The sequence below is a fragment of the Anas platyrhynchos genome, chromosome 36 (genome assembly GCF_047663525.1).
Source record: "Anas platyrhynchos isolate ZD024472 breed Pekin duck chromosome 36, IASCAAS_PekinDuck_T2T, whole genome shotgun sequence".
Classification (NCBI taxonomy): Eukaryota; Metazoa; Chordata; class Aves; order Anseriformes; family Anatidae; genus Anas; species Anas platyrhynchos.
The window spans coordinates 4154306-4172967 of record NC_092624.1 but is presented as its reverse complement, the minus strand read 5'-3'; the positions used below and the strand labels follow the sequence as shown (position 1 = coordinate 4172967).

At 45.9% G+C, this 18662-nt stretch overlaps 1 protein-coding gene across 1 annotated transcript; it reads left to right on the top strand.

The window, feature by feature from the left end:
• Positions 1 to 1934: 1934 nt before the first annotated feature.
• On the top strand, positions 1935 to 16789 carry LOC113841342 (butyrophilin subfamily 1 member A1-like). Its single transcript, XM_072032095.1, has 9 exons — positions 1935 to 2022; positions 4611 to 4712; positions 6199 to 6483; positions 11625 to 11897; positions 13502 to 13558; positions 14185 to 14211; positions 14895 to 14915; positions 15904 to 16466; positions 16754 to 16789. The coding sequence occupies exons 1-9, from the start codon at positions 1935 to 1937 to the stop codon at positions 16787 to 16789; spliced, it is 1452 nt and encodes a 483-aa protein (XP_071888196.1).
• Positions 16790 to 18662: the final 1873 nt, after the last annotated feature.

Below are 18662 nucleotides of genomic sequence, written 5' to 3'. Positions count from 1 at the left end.
TATTCAGCTGACTGTCCACCATCACTCCCAGGTCCTTCTCTGCCTGGCAGCTTTCCAACCACTCATCTCCCAGCCTGTAGCTCTGCTTGGGGTTATTGCGCCCCAGGTGCAGGACCCGGCACTTGGCCTTGTTAAATTTCATGCAGTTGACCTCAGCCCATCAGTGCAGCCTATCCAGATCCTCCTGCAGAGCCTTCCTACCCTCGAGCAGATCGACACACGCACCTAACTTGGTGTCATCTGCAAACTTACTGAGGGTGCACTCAATGCTGCGTGCATTGGTGTAGATGCTCTTCAGCTCGGCCATTACCTTATTCCCCGGCCTTGCCATTGTTCCCCCTGGCACAGCTCCAACAATCCTTGCTTCACCCCCATCCCCCTTCTTACCTAGTTTAAAGCCCTATCAATGAGCCCTGCCAGCTCCTGGCCAAGGATCCTTTTTCCCCTAAAGGATAGGGACCCGTCTACGCCCATCCGAGCAGGTGCTGAGTAAACTCTTCTGTTCTCCAGGACCTTTCAAAGATGTTAGAGAGTGGTTCGACAATCACCTCTGCCCATTCCCTTAGGACACGTGCATGCATCCCATCGGGACCCATGGATTTGCGTGCTGTGAGCCCACTCAGAACCATTCCCTTGTCAACAATCTACACTTCCCAGACTCTTTCTCCTCCCTTCAGGGTCAAGGAGTCCCGGGGGAGTGTCCTTGAAGCAAAGACTGAAGTAAAGAAAGCATTCAGTATCTCTGCCTTCTCAGCGTCTCCTATTACCAGGACATCCCCCTCATTTAGCAAGGGACCCACATTATCCCTAGTCTTCCTTTTACTGTTTACATACTGAAAAGAACCCTTCTTATTATCTTTTATCTCTTTTGCAAACCTCATCTCTAGGTGGGCTTTAGCCTTTCTTGTTGCGTCCCTGCAGCCCCAGACAACACTTGTATACTCCTCCCAAGAGACAAGCCCTTTTTCCACATTTCATAGACCTTCCTCTTCCTTTTGATCTTGTCGATGAGCTCCTTGCTCATCCACATAGGTTTCCTGCCCCACTTCCCTGATTTCCTAGTCTTAAGGATGCGCTGATCCTGAGCTTGGAAGAAGTGCTGTTTAAATGTAGCCCAGCTGTCACATGCACCCTTGCCTTCTAGCAATCTAGCCCATGAGATACTCCCAAGCAGGTCCTGGAAGAGGTTGAAGATGGCTCTCTGAAAGTCCAGGGTTGCAATCCTGCTTTTAGCCTTACTTCTTCCTCCAAGTTCTATCTTGAACTTCACCATCTCATGGTTGCTGCATCCCAAGCTGCCCCCAACTTTCACATCCCTAACAAGCCCATCCCTGTTGATAAGGACAAGGTCCAGGAGCACCCCCCTCCTCATCGGCTCCTCCACCACCTGCGTCAGAAAATTGTCCTCAACGCATTGTAGGAACCGTTTGGAGTGTGCGTGCCTGGCTGAGTTGCTTACTCAACAGATGTCTGGGAAATTGAAGTCTTCCATGAGAACCAGCACCCATGACTGTGAGGCTACAACCAGCTGCTTGTAGAATGCCTCATCAACCTTCTCCTCCTGATCAGGTGACCTGTAGTACACTGCCACAACAGTGTCCCCCATACCAGCCCACCCCTTAATTCTCACCCACAAGCTCTGCACTTATCCTTCACCCTTCCCCACGTGGAGCGGGGTACACTCTAATTGCTCCCTCACATAAAGGGCAACCCCACCCCCTTGCTTCCCCTGCCTGTCTTTTCTAAAGAGGACATAGACCTCCATGACAGCATTCCAGTCGTGTGAGCTGTCCTACCACGTCTCTGTGATTGCAACGAGATCGTGGCCCTGCGACTGAACATGGATCTCGACCTCATCCTGTTTATTTCCCATGCTCCGCGCATTGGTATCATGGCACTTTAGGGAAGCAGCAGGCGCAGTTACCCCTGGGGCGATGCAAGAAGAAGAAAATTCTGGACAGGGTATCAGGATCATCACCTTCTCTGAGGAGCCCTTGAACGATCTTATGGGACAACTCAGAGGTTTTTTCCTACTATCTTCAACAGTGATGGCAGTGACAACACCTCCCAGCCCTTCTCTGTCACTTCTAACTCCTTTCCCTTCCCCCATCAAACCTAGTTTAAAGCCCTGGTAATCAGTCCGGAGAGCTTGCTCCCCAGTACACTTGTACCCCACTTACTGAGCTGAAGTCAGTCAGCAGCCCACATACCCAGCTTCTCAGAGGCCTTCCCATGATCAAAATACCCAAATCCTTGGTCTAGACACCACCCCCTCATTTACCTGTCCTGTTCTCCTTCTTCTTTCTGGGTCCCGGTCACCCAGAGGGAGGACAGAGGAGAACACTACCTCTGCCCCTGATCCCTTCAACAACCTTCCCAGAGATGCAAAGTCCTTTTTAATATTCCTCATTTTTCTATTTGCAGCTTCCCAGGATCCAACCTGAATGACAACAGGAGGATAGCAATCCTCCGGTTTAATGAGCTGTGGCAGAGCCTTCCTAACATCTCTGTTATAAATGGCTCAGGATTCAAATTAGGATTAAATAAAAAAATAGGATTTATTAAAAGAATATAAAGGAATAGAGGTAAGCAAACAGCGCTGGGTGCACCGGGAATCTCCGCTTCACCAGGACGCACACCAGTTACATCAAGCAGCTGATTTTTATGCACCTAGACTAATACATATTCATTACTACTTCTAAAAAAATAGATTATTACAATTAGCTTCCGGGGTCCAGTCCCTCCTACTGGAGCATGCGCATCAGTCTCTTCTGGGGGTCTCTAGGGGTCTTTCATGCTGAAGATTCGTAGTCTTCCTCTCACCCTTTGTACTCACTCGGCACTATTCAAAGTTTATGGAACACTCTCTGTACACTTGCAGGTCTTGTCTCCCAACCGTCCTTCAGCTTCTTTTTAATTCCTCTTAATCTCTTGGCCCCCTGGCCAGATACCAAAGATCCACATAGTATCCCATAACAGTCACTAGTTGTTATCAGTTGTTCTGAAACTCCCAGACATCAAACACAAACAGCTTTCTTATTTGATGCTTCACGAGTAATTAAAACATTCTTCCCCAGCCATTCACAGACACATCTATAGCAGTGTTAAGTTAATCTCGAAGAAGTCAGGAAAAAAGGCTGTAACTGTTAGAAATAGAAGTCCGGAATAACAAAAGCAAACAGGTTCATAAATTTAAGGAGTGTTTTCTGAAGACGTGATAAATTGACTAGAATGAGGGGGAGACTGGGACACACTGCATCTGTGGTTCAAGAACTAAATTGCCAGTGCAGGGCCCAGAGGCAGACAGGATTCAAACAGAATTGTTCTTTATGGACACGAATTGTTAACACATTCCTCACATCTCTGACACGTGCCCCAGGAAGACAGCACACCTCTCTGGATACGTTATCTGGGCAACAAATAGGAGCCTCAGTGCCCCTCAGCAAGGAGACCTCCTTTTAAGCAACTGAGGAGCAATGCTCTCATCTCTAGGCAAGGTTAATTCCTTTCCCATATTAGGTCTCTAAATTAATGTCTTCAATTACATTTTCAATTACACTAGTTTCTTGTGTGCCTATGATTTGTAAAGAGCCAATTTGGTTTTCTCAAATCCCATGAAAACTCCTGGAGAGTAGCAAGAGCAAGATTCAGCATCGATGAAGTTGATGAACATTTATGAAATTTAGTGCCAGTTGCAGTGTCACATTCAATGGCCTGACCTACCTGTGAAGTTCATGGGGATGTGGACAATTTACTTAAGTGTCATCTCATTCTGTGGTGCAAGCATGAACTTTAGCTTCTTGGATGACCTGGGACCCAAAAGAGCCCATTTCCTCCATGTACCACAGAGTGAAGGGCTACCCACTCTAAGAAAAAAATACAGAATATTAACTATAGCAAAGTAGTAAAGATATCATACCAAAAATGTTGCTATGGGGACTGAGACAGCAACAGTCAACCATGTACTGGAAATGTCAAACTCCAAGGCTAGAGACCAGAGAAGGGTATGTCTTCTAGCACAGGGCACCAAAGTTGACCCTGGTGCAGCCCTAAATTATCTCAGGTTTGTGTCAGCGCTGAATGTGGTTGGCTGTGTTAATTAGTTACATGAAATCTTGTGTGAAGTTGAAAGAGAGGTTCTGATTTCACCCTGAAGTCTGATTGTTTAAGGAAGCTGTGTCTTCATGATAGCAAAGAGGATAGTTTCCCCTTCCTGTAAACCTTTGTACAGAAGCTGTTAAACACCATTTCTTCCCTCTTTCTTTACCCATCTCATAACATGGACAAAGAGACTTGTGAAACTCAGACCAGAGATTTAAACTGGTGTGTTAATTCATGTGTTCATCTAATTTTGCAGAAAAGAGTGTGGGCTGGGTTGAATGTTTCTATTTCTTGCATACACCCTCATAACCTTCTGGGAGCACGGTAGTCTGCAAGAAATTCTCAGAAGCTGAAATTTAAATTGAGACATCTGGACAGCCATAGGTTTTCTTGCCATTTAAACTCAACTGCTTGAGTGCTTTGAAAGGCATGTTAGTGAAACTTAAGAGATGTCCTGTGTTTAGGACAGATTTCCCTTCTATTATATTTCCCTTCTGTGTCTCTTTCAGGTCAGCTGAATGATCATTCTACATATGCAACTGCAGTCATGGAGCAGAAGAATTGGCTTTTGTTCACTGTGGCACTGCTAGCAGCCATCCCCGTCTCATCAGGTAACACTTACATAAACTCTTTTAATTTCTGAGGATTTAAAGTCTGCAGGTGATAAGAAATGCACAAGCTGAAGGTCATGGTCTCCTGAGACTTCCTCTTAACTCCAAAAGAGCCAGAGCTGCCCTGTCAGTTTGATGTTTTGGAATCTTCCTCTTTCCAGCCTGAGTTTATATTACTTGTTGGAGATGGGGTAGCCCTAACCCAACCCGGCTCTGCCACATCTGCCCTTGCCAAAGCAGCAAGAGCATTTCCAAGTCTACATGGGTAGTTTCCATTGGCAAAGCTGCCCCACTGCTGGTGACATAGGTTGGAAAGGGCCACGGCAGGCTAGAAAGTTGGACAAAATGTTTCTGTACATTCTTTTAAGCAATTTTGTTGTTGTTATTTTTCCTCCAAATAATCCTCTCTTATTCCACTTTTAAGAGCCTATTTTCTCCATACTTTTCACCACTTTGGACTTCCACTTTTCCAGTTTCCATTTTGCTCCAGAGAAAAAAAAGAAAAAGAAAAAAAAAAAAAAAGAGTGAGAGAACAAATGAGTAAATATTACGAATATAATGAAAATAAAATAAAATAAAATAAAATAAAATAAAATAAATAATAAAATAAAATAATATTTAATATTTAATATTTATTAAAAATAATAAATAAAATAAATACATTTTATTTAATCTATAAATAAAAAAAAGCATGCTAACAGTTTTCCTCATATCATTAAAAATGTCCAAATGTTATTCTAGTGGACAACAGTCATTTCCCCAAAGGATCCTGTAAGTTCTTTTCTTTTTCTTTTTCTTTTTCTTTTTCTTTTTCTTTTTCTTTTTCTTTTTCTTTTTCTTTTTCTTTTTCTTTTTCTTTTTCTTTTTCTTTTTCTTTTTCTTTTTCTTTTTCTTTTTCTTTTTCTTTTTCTTTTTCTTTTTCTTTTTCTTTTTCTTTTTCTTTTTCTTTTTCTTTTTCTTTTTCTTCTTTTTCTTTTTCTTTTTCTTTTTCTTTTTCTTTTTCTTTTTCTTTTTCTTTTTCTTTTTCTTTTTCTTTTCCTCTTCCTCTTCCTCTTCCTCTTCCACTTCCTTTCTTCTTCTTCTTGTTCTTCTTGTTCTTCTTCTTCTTGTTCTTGTTGTTGTTGTTGTTGTTGTTGTTGTTGTTGTTGTTGTTCTTCTTCTTCTTCTTCTTCTTCTTCTTCTTCTTCTTCTTCTTCTTTCTTCTTCTTTCTTCTTCTTCACATTCTTTCAGACATTTCTGTTCTGATGTGTTGCTTCCTGGCCTTCAGATTTAACTGAAAAGAGAATAGTCTCTAATGAAGATTTCCAACTTGCAAGTGCTATCCATTCTCTGGGGCAAGTATAAATGTCCCAGTGCTCTTTGCCTGTTATACTAGTACCTTTTCTGATGGATTTCAGCCAGGTGCTTATTCAAGTTTGGTTTCTACAGAAAATTTCGAGGTTATCTCTCCCCGGAATGTGTTGGGGGTTGTTGGCTTGGACACAGTTCTTCCCTGCAGTGTCTCTTCCACGAAACCATTGTATGACATTGAAGTTCAGTGGAAGAAAATCACAGATGGGCGTATAGAAGATGTCTACATACGGAGGAACACAGTTAACAAACCAGGGCAGAAATACGTGGGGAGGACTGAATTGCTAAAAGATGGACTTGCCGCTGGGAATGTGTCCCTAACACTGAAGAACGTGCTGCCAGTAGATGAAGGAACGTACAGCTGCATTGTGAATTCCAAGGACTGGAGTGCTGACACAACCACCGTGCTCAAAATTGCAGGTTGGACATTTTGCGGGCTGGATTATGAAAGGGAGAGGGTATTTACAGAATCACAGAATTGTCTAGGTTGGAAGAGACCTCAAGATCATTGAGTCCAACCTCTGACCTAACGCTAACAGTCCCCACTAAACCATATCCCTAAGATCTACATATAAACGTCTTTTAAAGACTTCCAGGGATGGTGACTCCACCACCTCCCTGGGCAGCCTGTTCCAATGCCTCACAACCCTTTCAGTAAAGAAGTTTTTCCTAACATCTAACCTAAAACTCCCCTGGCACAACTTAAGCCCATTCCCCCTCGTCCTGTCACCAGGCACGTGGGAGAACAGACCAACCCCCACCTCACTACAGCCTCCTTTAAGGTAAATGTAGAGAGTGATAAGGTCGCCCCTGAGCCTCCTTTTCTCCAGGCTGAACAATCTCATCTCCCTCAGCCGCTCCTTCTAAGACTTGTTCTCCAGGCCCCTTACCAACTTTGTCGCCCTTCTCTGGACCTGCTCAAGCACCTCGATGTCCTTCTTGTAGCGAGGGGCCCAAAACTGAACACAGTACTCGAGGTGTGGCTTCGCCAGAGCCAAGTACAGGGGGACGATCACCTCCCTAGCCCTGCTGGTCACACTGCTTCTGATACAAGCTAGGATGCCATTGGCCTTCTTGGCTACCTGAGCACACTGCTGGCTCATATTCAGCTGACTGTCCACCATCACTCCCAGGTCCTTCTCTGTCTGGCAGCTCTCCAACCATTCCTCTCCCAGCCTGTAGTTCTGCTTGGGGTTATTGCGCCCCAGGTGCAGGACCCGGCACTTGGCCTTGTTAAATTTCATGCAGTTGACCTCAGCCCATCGGTGCAGCCTATCCAGATCCTCCTGCAGAGCCTTCCTACCCTCGAGCAGATCGACACGCACCTAACTTGTTGTCATCTGCGAACTTACTGAGGGTGCACTCAATGCCGTCGTCCAGATCATTGATGAAGATGTTAAAGAGGACCGGCCCCAGCACCGAGCCCTGGGGGACGTCACTAGTGACTGGCCTCCAACTGGACTTGGCTCCATTTACCACAACTCTTTGGGCCCGGCTATCCATCCAGTTTCTAACCCAACAAAGCGTGCGCCAGTCCAAGCCAAGAGCAGCCAGTTTCTTGAGGAGAATGCTGTGGGAGACGGTGTCAAAAGCCTTGCTGAAGTCAAGGTAGACCACATCCACAGCCTTTCCCTCGTCCACCCAGCGCGTCACTTTGTCGTAGAAGGAGATCAGGTTCGTCAAGCAGGACCTGCCTTCCATAAACCCATGCTGACTGGGCCTGATCACCTGCTTGCCCTGCAAGTGCCGCATGATGACTCTCAAGAGGATCTGCTCCATGAGCTTCCCTGGTACTGAGGTCAAACTGACCGGCCTGTAGTTCCCCGGCTAACCGCCAGTCAACTGTGACCTCACCCGATAGCCAGAACTGCTGATAAATGATGGATAGGGGCTTGGCCAGCTCCTCTGCCAGTTCTCTCAGTACCCTTGGGTGGATCCCATCCGGCCCCATCGACTTGTGCGCATCCAAGTGCCGTAGCAGGTCACCAACCAGTTCTCCATGGATAGAGAGGGCCACATCCTGCTCCCCATCCCCTTCCACCAGCTCAGGGTACTGGGTATCCAGAGAACAACCGGTATTGCCGCTAAAGACCGAGGCAAAGAAGGCATTGAGCACCTCCGCCTTTTCCTCATCTCTTGTAACTAAGTTTCCCACCGCATCCAGTAAAGGATGGAGATTCTCCTTAGTCCTCCTTTTTGTGTTGATCTATTTATAAAAACGTTTTTTGTTATCTTTAACGGGAAGAGACACATGGGAAGAGACCGCTCCTGCGCCATTAAGATTTCCCTCTTGAAGAGCGCCCAGCCTTCCTGGACTCCTCTGCCCTTCAGAACCGCCTCCCAAGGGACTCAACCAACTAGTGTCCTGAGCAGCCCAAAGTCAGCCCTCCGAAAGTCCAATACAGCAGTTTTACTGGTCCCCTTCCTGGCCTCGCCAAGAATAGTGAACTCCAGCATTTCGTGGTCACTCTGCCCAAGACAGCTCCCGACAATCACATCCTCCACCAGTCCTTCTCTGTTTGTGAAGAGAAGGTCTAGCAGGGCACCACCCCTGGTAGGCTCACTAACCAGCTGCGTCAGGAAGCAATCTTCTACTCTCTCCAGAATCCTCCTAGACTGCTTTCTCTGGGCTGTGTTGTGCTTCCAGGATATGTCATGGAAGCTGAAGTCCCCCACGAGTACAAGCGCTTAAGATTTCGCAACTTCTGTCAGCTGCCTGTAGAACTCCTCATCCGTCTCCTCATCCTGGATCGGCGGTCTATAGCAGACCCCGACCAGGACACTAGCCATCTTGTCCCATCTGATCCTAACCCAAAGGGACTCGACCTTTTCGTTCCCAGCCTCGAGTTCTACAACATCGAAAGACTAATATAGAGAGCCACACCACCACCCCTTCTGTGCTGCCTGTCCCTTCTGAAGAGCTTATAGCCAGGCATTGCAGCACTCCAGTCATGAGACTGGCCCCACCATGTCTCCGTGATGGCAACCAAGTCGTAGCCTGCCTGGTGCACGATGGCTTCCAGCTCCTCCTGTTTGTTACCCATGCTGCGTGCATTGGTGTAGATCCACTTCAGATGGGCCATTACCTTATCCTCCGGCCTTGCCATTGTTCCCCCTGGCACAGCCCCAACTATCCTTGCTTCAGCCCCATTCTCCATCTTACCTAGTTTAAAGCCCTCTCAATGAGCCCTGCCAGCTCCTGGCCCAGGATCCTTTTTCCCCTGAAAGATAGGGACCCATCTGCGGCCATCAGGCCAGGTGCTGAGTAAAGTGCCCCATGGTCGAAAAACCCAAGATTTCTGCATTGGCACCAGCCCCGGAGCCACGTGTTTAACAGGTGGGCTTTCCATGTCCTCTCTGTACCCCTCCCTGCCACCGTAGGGATGGACGAAAACACCACCTGCATCCCCGCTCCATCCACTAACTGTCCCAGCCCCCTAAAGTCTCTTTTGATAGCCTTCAGGCTTCTCTCTTCAATGTTGTCACTGCCCGCCTGGACTATCAGAAGAGGATAATAATCAGAGGGGCGTACCAGGTTGGGAAAAAAGCTATTCAAAAGTACACTGCCCCCAGCTGATCTCCCCTCATATGATCCATCATGTAATCTGACCAGTCATATGATCCAGTGGGCCACATGGCACTCAAATTTTTATGTGGTTTAACTCTTTAATTCAGAGCCACTGAGAGACTGAGAGTACAATCCATGTGCCACTCACTGCACAGGAGACAGCTAGAGGCACTAGCAACCTGGGCAGCCCAAGGAGGGTCACTTTTAGTTTTAGGCAAGGAAGGAGCTTTAAACTCCCATAGCATAAAGTGCTTCCCTGAGTCTCTTGAGAGACTTCACCATACATGTTCAAAAGTGGTTGCATTACATAGAGAAGTAGAGTATGCGGGGATAGCTTGTTAAGACGGCCAAGAGATCATGGTGAGTTCCTATGCAGGCTTCATCACTGCTCTCAGCTCTACTGTGACAAGTGTAGGGTTAGCTAGCTGCAGTAATCACTGTTGGGGAGATGTGAGACCACAGGATGGGGCACAACAACCCCAAGCAGCACTACAGGCTGGGAGATGAGTGGTTGGAAAGCTGCCTGGCAAAGAAGGACCTGGGAGTATTGGTTGATAGTCGTCTGAATATGAGCCAGAAGTGTGCTCAGGTGGCCAAGAAGGCCAACAGCATCCTGGCTTGTATCAGAAGCAGTGTGGCCAGCAGGGCTAGGGAAGTGATTGTCCCCCTGTACTCGGCTCTGGTGAGGCCGCACCTTGAGTACTGTGTTCAGTTTTGGGCCCCTCGCTACCAGAAGGACATCGAGGAGCTGGAGCAAGTCCAGAGAAGAGCAACAAAGCTGGTGAGGGGCCTGGAGAACAAGTCTTAGAAGGAGCGGCTGAGGGAGCTGAGATTGTTCAGCCTGGAGAAGAGGAGGCTCATGGGCAAACTTATTGCTCTCTACATTTACCTTAAAGGAGGCTGTAGTGAGGTGGGGGTTGGTCTGTTCTCCCACATACCTGGTGACAGGATGAGGGGGAATGGGCTTAAGTTGCACCAGGGGAGGTTTAGGTTGGATATTAGGAAAAACTTCTTTAACGAAAGTGTTGTTAGGCATTGGAATGGGCTGCCCAGGGAAGTGGTGGAGTCACCATCCCTGGAGGTCTTTAAAAGACGTTTAGATGTAGATCTTAGTGATATGGTTTAGTGGAGGACTAGTTAGTGTTAGGTCAGAGGTTGGACTAGGTGATCTTGAAGGTCTCTTCCAACCTAGACAATTCTGTGATTCTGTGATTCTGTCTGATGGATACGTAAGTCCCCACCTATTGTGCTGGTGTGAATGGTTGCCCTGTCTTCACGGACAGTATGCATAATCTGGGTGGGGGAGAGTAATGTCAGGTGAAGCCAGTCAGCCTAGACTTGCTGATGGAAAACAACATCTCCTTATCCAAAAGTGGCTAGGTAAGCTTTAAGGATAGGCAAGAGAACGAGGCCCCAGCTGGTGTCCATTTCCTACTATCAGCCAGGAAATATCCCTACAAAGTCCAGCTTGGACTCAGGGGTCTGACTAAGATATGCATGTGTTGCATCCCACACCCTCACACTAGAGCAGTTTTGGTGCAATTCCTATACAGCAACCATCAATACCCACTCCTTCATGCTAGCATGAACTGGATAGATGCCAGGGAAAAAGCTGTGCATGCTTTAGAGTTTTTATGTTTTCTTCTTTCCAGTTCCTCAAAACTGGACCAGCGTCATACAGATTCTGTAACAGCAATAACAGATTATTTTTGTAAGCAAAAGGTATAAAGACACACACCTTCTCTCTGCCAGGTAGGGAGCTGAGAGGCAGACCCATTCAGCATTGTGTCTTTTTCTTAGCCAAGGAAAAGCTGGCATACATAGCAGAGAGGATCTGTGATCCCAGAGGACCATTTCAAGGTCTAGGCTAAGTACTAAGAGAAACTGGCAGAAAATGGGGCCAAACTCTCTATTTAACAAGAGCTGTAAATCCCAGGTAGAGCTGCTTTTTGTAGAAACACTCTCCTCTCACTAACAAACTCTTGCTTTTAAGGTACCAGTGAAGTATTCTTTGAAATATTGGGCCCCCGAGGACAAGGTATTGAGCTTGCCTGCAGATCACATGGATGGTTCCCCAAACCCACTGTCGAGTGGGTTGTTCGGAATAAGCAGATGCTGCCTCCAGACACTGAAATACATCAGGACAGCAAGGAGCTCTTCAGTGTGCTGAGTCGAGTCACAATTACGGGACAGGAAGCGGAAGAAGTCACCTGTCAAATCCAGAACAACATGGCACAGGCTGAGAAAACTACTGTGCATCTCTCAAGTGAGTCACACCTGTGGTGGTTTACTCACTCAGGCAGCTGAGTTCCACCACAACAGCTCTCTCTCACTTTCTCTCCTCAAAGGGAGAGGGGAAGAAAATATGATGAAAAGGCTGAAGGGTAGAGATAAGGGCAGGGAGATCACTCAGTGTCCTGAGAAGCCTTTGCTATAACGATATCCTTTGTCCTAGAAGCTCTGTAAGGTGCTTTCCAGTGCCAGGGAAGATAATAGCTCCAGCTAGAAGATAGAAGCTGAATCCAGGTGGAAGATAGTCCAGCTAGATGGATCACAAACCACCATGCCCAACTGCAGGCTGGACAGGCTGTAGTAAGGAATGGGAAGGGTCCTTCTTGGCCTGAATGCTGTACAAGTCTCTAGAGAAGGCAGGCTCTGCCCCAGAAGGTAAGGTTTGTGGCTATTTCTTACATCAGTTCTAAGGGAACTCTTGGGTAGGTACTCTTTAAAAAGGTTAGATGCCCAAGGGACTTGTGAAAAACACTATCCTAGGAGTCCCAGATCATTGCTCATCCATCCACACATTTCTGTAACACCACAGCTCAGATGAATTAGCTTGTCTTTATGGACACTTGTAACCTCTGTGATCCAGAGGAAAAACGCCTGATGATTTCAGGGTAGAATTCGCTTCTCCATCTTTTTCCAAAAGCTGAGATTTTGATCTGAATAAGTCAAATCAGCTCTGTAGTTCCTGGAGAAGTACTGACATGATCCCAAAGTGATTCCTCCTGATTGCACATTGCAAGATAAAACTCAAAGATTTTTCTTTTCAAAGGTGCTGCTTTTCCACGTACATCTGCATGGATCCATGCATTCTGGATACTATTGACTTTAACTTTTCTTATAAGTGCTGTGAGCGCTCTTCTTTTATTTAGAGGTAAGATTATTTTTATTTTTATTTTTTGCCTCAATTAAACCTATTGAAGACAAAGTGGTCATTGAACAAAACAAAAGAGCTTGGCCCTTCATCCATACCATGTTAGGCACCTGTGGGTGTAGATACATCTGCATAGAGACATGCCACAAGATGTGCAAGTCTGCACTCAGCTGGTAGTGTGGCCACAGTCTTGCTGCTGTGCAAAGTGGCCTTTATTTCAGTTGCCCCTGCCTGACCCCATCATACTAAAGGGTTCAAACCAGTCAGAGTTCAAGGTAGAGAGTGGAGATGGTTTATTTATCATAAGTTGCAAAATTTAAAGAAGCTGAGCCCAATACTCCCAATCTTTACATGGTACCTAAGCTGGAACCTTCAAAGAATACTCAGTAATACATTATGGCCAATAACAGAGTGGAAAAGAATGTAAAATAAAATAAAATAAAATAAAATAAAATAAAATAAAATAAAATAAAATAAAATAAACCCACTATAATTTCATAAAAAAAAATGACATGGTTCAACTAAATACAAGTTGTTTGTTTCTTCTACCCCATCCCCAGCATGATGTGTTTATACAAACCCCTGTGATACCCAACATGCTGTGACCTGCCCCCAGCCGAATTCAGATATTTTTTTTCACATACAACCTACATATGATCTTCAGATATTTCCTCTGTTCTTCATTATTTCATTTGCTTCTTTGAACATTACAGCAAAACAGAGGACCTCCAAGAAAAAAAAAGTTGAAGAAGAGACTTTTGAAAATCAAGGTAAGAGAGACTCCATCTCTAAGTACCCACTTCAACAATCAGTCACAGTTGCCATCCATCTTTCATCTAGAAAGAGATTTCCTTGCATTCACAGAGGAAAGCTACTATACTCGTGCTCTTATCTCAGCTGAAGAGTTTGTGAAAATATGAAAAACATTTACTTTCCTAGGAGCCTTTTAGACTCACTAGCTTGCACAGGAAGATTTCAGTTTCTTTCCCTGGACATTTCCTTATGATGTGCCTTGAAATCCCTTCTGCTGTCATCCCTTCATCTAGCACAAGCACAAAGAACGCGACCCTCTGAACAGCTCAGAGCCCTTTTCCCGAGTCCCCAACTGACCAGGGAGGGATGTCTTAGTTCCCAATATCTGAAAGGACTGAGGGAACCTGCAACATCCTTGCATTAGTGTATAACAGAATAGAGAGTGTAGGCATCAGGAGGGGGCTTAAAAACAAACCCATCTCCATCTGTCTACAGGACTGAGGGACTGAGTGTTCTGAGGCTGACCTCTGTCAGGGCCATGACCACCTCTATCGCATCAGTTTTCAATTCTCTGTGAGGAGTCTTATGGATCTCAAGCCATTACTCAATGTCTAACATTTGTGTTTTTTCCCTTGCTGTACAGAATCTGAGAAAATGACTTCAAATGCAGGTACAGTAAAATTAATCTCTCCACATTGAGAAAGTCCCACTCCAGTTTTCCCAAGCTTATGTAGTCATTATCCTTTAACTTTTCTCCCAGGCCAGGCATCCACCCTTCCTCACTGTGGATCTCCTCCAATCTGCCCTTTCCTTTCACATCCTCTTTTTCATTCCGATAACAAGTTTACACTAAATAAATTGTGGGCAAGGCATCTGCAGAACAAAATCCATGCCTGCAGCCATCACTGGAATTCATCTCACAAAAATGGAGTGGGTGCAGGCTTATCTAGCTCACTCAGGGCACCATGCTCAGAAGGGGAAATCACTTCACTGTCCCTTCAGGCCATGCATATCTGATGCAGAAAGATCTGAAATATCTTCTTCAAATCCTCAACACGGAAAGCAAAGATGTTTTTATCTTTTTTTTTTTTTTTTTTTTTCATGCAGATTATGACTCACTGCAGGCTCGATATGGTAAGAGACCAATTATGGGAGAAAATAGTGTGTTGCCACTATTGTGGAAAACATACATAGATACAAACTGTCTGTGTCCTGATGCTCTAGGAAGATGTTAGTGAGAGATGAAGTCCAGTTATCTGGCCTTGTGGTCATTATTCTTCTCCCTGGGTAGCTCTCAGTACCTAGTAGCGGTAGCTCTGACCAAGCACATAACAGTCCATGTTTCTCTTTCAGATACAATAAACAGAGAACTAGGTAAGTCAAGGCATCTTCCTTTTCTCAGTCTCTTTAAATACAAGTCTGTCAGTGATTGGGAGCCACACCTTCCACTGATCCCACAGTCCTAGCAAAGCACTGTACTCCAGACAGTGAGCTCCTCTTTGAGGGCTCAGAGGGACTCAATGGAGACTCCAAATGACAATGAATTATTATCCACCATTTCCCATACCAGTCAGCATGCTGCAGGATTAGAGAACTTGTCCCTAAGCTGCCTGATATATTTGGGGGGCACTCGGGGCATATAATGCAAGTCCTGCGGGCTAGACCACTACATACACATGTGAAGGCCATGCTCAGCTCCCAAGGAGCTTCTCCTTTGTACCATGTCACAAGCTTTCCTCAGTGGCAGGCCTGGGCCACTGCCAGGACAGAAGGTTTACTCCTTTGCTTGTGAGGTACCTCAGGCATGACAGACCACTGCTCCACAAATGTGGAAGGGACATGGATCCAGCATGGGCATTTTGGCCTTTGAATACAGCCTCTGCTTTTGATTTGTGTTTTCTTTTTTTTTTTTTTTTTAAACAGAGTTCAGACGGGCTCGAAGCTACATGGGTAAGTTTGTGGACATGTAATCTGACAGAAGGGTTAGAAGCAAAGTCAAGGTGTCAAAGCTTGGAGCAAATCCCCTTGTTCCTTCTGGAACAAGCTGGCCAAAACACTGCAGAGAAGTGGCAAATGGACAAGGGTTGATATCTCCCTTGGTTTTAGCTACAACCATGGTATGGGTCCCACAGTACTGAACCATGAGCAGCCAACTTGGGAATGAAGTTGTCATTCCTTGCTTGCCAGGAAATTGGCATCGCCCTCAGGCTAGAAGCCACGTTTGAACCCCAACATGACCTGGGAGCAGAGCTCTATTTCTAAAGCTCACTCTAAAAGACAACAGGTCCTTCTCCTAATAAGGATGTCGATGCCTGGGATTCTCTGCTATTTGTAACTAATGACTCCTCCTCTGTCTTCCCAGTGCCCATCACCCTGGATGTAGCACGGAAACACCCTGAGCTCACCCTGTCCCCTGACAAGAGGACAGTCCATCACGAGCCTTCTGATCAGAGTTCCATCATCAAGTGTCAGCTTCCCATTGTGGTGGGCAGGGAGGGCTTTGCCTTGGGGCGGCATTACTGGGAGGTGCAGGTGTGGGATGGTCTGGACTGGGAGGTGGGGGTACTAACAGAGACTGTGAGGGACACTCTGATAGGAGAGAGCTGGGAGGAGCTTCCTAAGCGTGGAGTCTGGTCACTGAGAAGGGAGAAAGGAAAGTTCTGGCCTGAGGAAGCCAATAATGTGATTCATCAGAATACTGCCCCACTAGCAGCGGTTGGGCTTGACCTGGACTTAGAACAGAAAAAGCTCTCCTTCTACAATGCTGGGGTTTCAGGACGTATCCTGGAAGTCTCCATCGAACCATCAATGAAACTGTACCCTTTCCTCAAACCAGGCCTTGGTAAGGTAGGAGAGAAGGGGAAACCCCTCTCCATCAACCACAACACAGGGTGGGACTACCCACAAAAAATGCAGCATGATATGGTACGTGGAAACCTGACCTGAGCTGCAGTGATTCTTCTGGTCTCCATGGAGAGGGAGAAAGGACAGAGCAGCAGAGCATATCATTGACAGCCCTGCTTGGCTCCATCCAAACTCTGTCAGTGGCAGAGATGTCTGGACTGGCAAATTCAGAAAGAGCAGGAAGTATACTTGTGCTTGTCATTTGAAATACCATCAACCCCCAGGAGCAACACCTGGACCTATCAGCCAAGGAGATGCACTCATACCTTCTGCAGCTACCAGTTTTTGCTGTTCCCTTGTCTTTGCAGTCCATGTTCCTCTTTATTAAACAGAAAATGAAATAAGAAAGAGTGATTTTTCCTGTGATGCTGAGTGCTCTGATGTTGTTCTGTCTTTCTTCTTCTTACTGATAATCTGCTCATCAAGGGGGATTCAAAGCCATTCCTGCCCAGATTGTTACGTTCCCATATAGCAACAATCTTCTGGAAATCCCTTGCAGCTAGTTAACTGATGTTTTTTGATGCAGGAAGCACTCTTACTAGAGATACCAGAATTCAATAAATGTAATGCTTGTTTTTTTTTGCCTTGAGGTTCTTTCAGCTATTTTTCCTTTGAAGTGCCTGCTTACGTTCAGCACAAAAGATAATTTCTTATTGTCTGCAGCAAGTGCACACCCCCAGATCATGAGCCTTGACTCCCAGCCCTGACAAGCACAATGCAGACCCAAGTGCAAATGTTGACAGGAAAGGCACTGTGAAGCAGTCTCCTAGGGAAATTATTTGGATTTTCACTTGTCCCAATTCTTTCAGCTACCCTTCCCAGCCTGCTGCACCCCATGGGAGGTACTGAAGACACTGCAAGAGAGGCAAGAAAAGATTATTGCTTCATAGTGAACTCTGAAGAGCAGTTGTAATGACCTATCAATAGTAACACTGATGTTTTATCAGCCAGACTAAAGCAGCAACCCAAACTGAGGGCACACGGCCTCTCTGGGCTCAAGTGGGCACACAGGTGGATCCCCTGAGGGGTGAAGTGTCAGTCCAGACTGAAGACTGTGCAGAACTCCAGAATCTGGAGGCCTCCCTGGGCCCTGAGGGAAGAGAGGGCCCTGGAGCATCTTCCCTATGAAGAAAGGCTGAGACACCTGGGCTTGTTCAGCCTGGAGAAAAGAAGACAGAGAGGGCATCTCATCAATGTGTATAAATACCCAAGATGTGGGGGACAGAGGGATTTGGACAATCTCTTTTCAGTGGTTTGTGGGGACAGAACAAGGGTTAATGGCCACAAAATGCAGCACTGGAAGTTCCACACCAACATGCAAAAGAACTTCTTCACAGTGAGAGTGTCAGAGCACTGGAACAGGCTGCCCAAGGAGCTTGTGGACTCTGCTTCTCTGGAGATATTCAAGGACCATCCGGATGCCTACCTGGTCAGCCTGCTCTAAGGAGCGTGCTTTGACAGAGAGGTTGTACCCGATGATCTCTTAAGGTCCCTTCCAACCCCTATAATTCTGTGATTCTGTGATTTCTTAGAGAAATTACCCGACCAAGCTCAAATTTTCTTGGAGGCACCTGGTAGAGAGTTTTTCCAAGTTAAGAAAGTTGATTGCTAAAGGGAGTTTGTCCATAGCCAAACCAGCATCATGATTTTCTATTCTATGTTCTCGTGATCATTATATGCCTACTCTTTCCCTAACTGAGGATCTTTCATTGTTCACTGTTATAAATGGCTCAGGATTCAAATTAGGATTAAATAAAAAATAGGATTTATTAAAAGAATATAAAGGAATAGAGGTAAGCAAACAGCGCTGGGTGCACTGGGAGTCTCCGCTCCACCAGGACGCACACCAGTTACATCAAGCAGCTGATTTTTATGCACCTAGACTAATACATATTCATTACTACTTCTAAAAAAATAGATTATTATAATTAGCTTCCGGGGTCCAGTCCCTCCTACTGAAGCATGCGCATCAGTCTCTTCTGGGGGTCTCTAGGGGTCTTTCATGCTGAAGGCTCGTAGTCTTCCTCTCACCTTTGTACTCACTCGGCACAATTCCAAGTTTATAGAACACTTTCTGCAGGTCTTGTCTCCCAACCGTCCTTCAGCTTCTTTTTCCTTCCTCTTGATCTCTTGGCCCCCTGGCCAGATACCAAAGATCCACATAGTATCCCATAACAGTCACTAGTTGTTATCAGTTGTTCTGAAACTCCCAGACAT

Bases quoted from the DNA above. Each gene is read 5' to 3' on its own strand.
- LOC113841342 (XM_072032095.1), top strand. From the start codon at position 1,935: ATGCAAGAAGAAGAAAATTCTGGACAGGGTATCAGGATCATCACCTTC. The intron at 4,713-6,198 runs GTAACACTTACA...GCTTGGACACAG, and splicing joins AGCCATCCCCGTCTCATCAG to TTCTTCCCTGCAGTGTCTCT. The intron at 13,559-14,184 runs GTAAGAGAGACT...CTTGCTGTACAG, and splicing joins AGAGACTTTTGAAAATCAAG to AATCTGAGAAAATGACTTCA.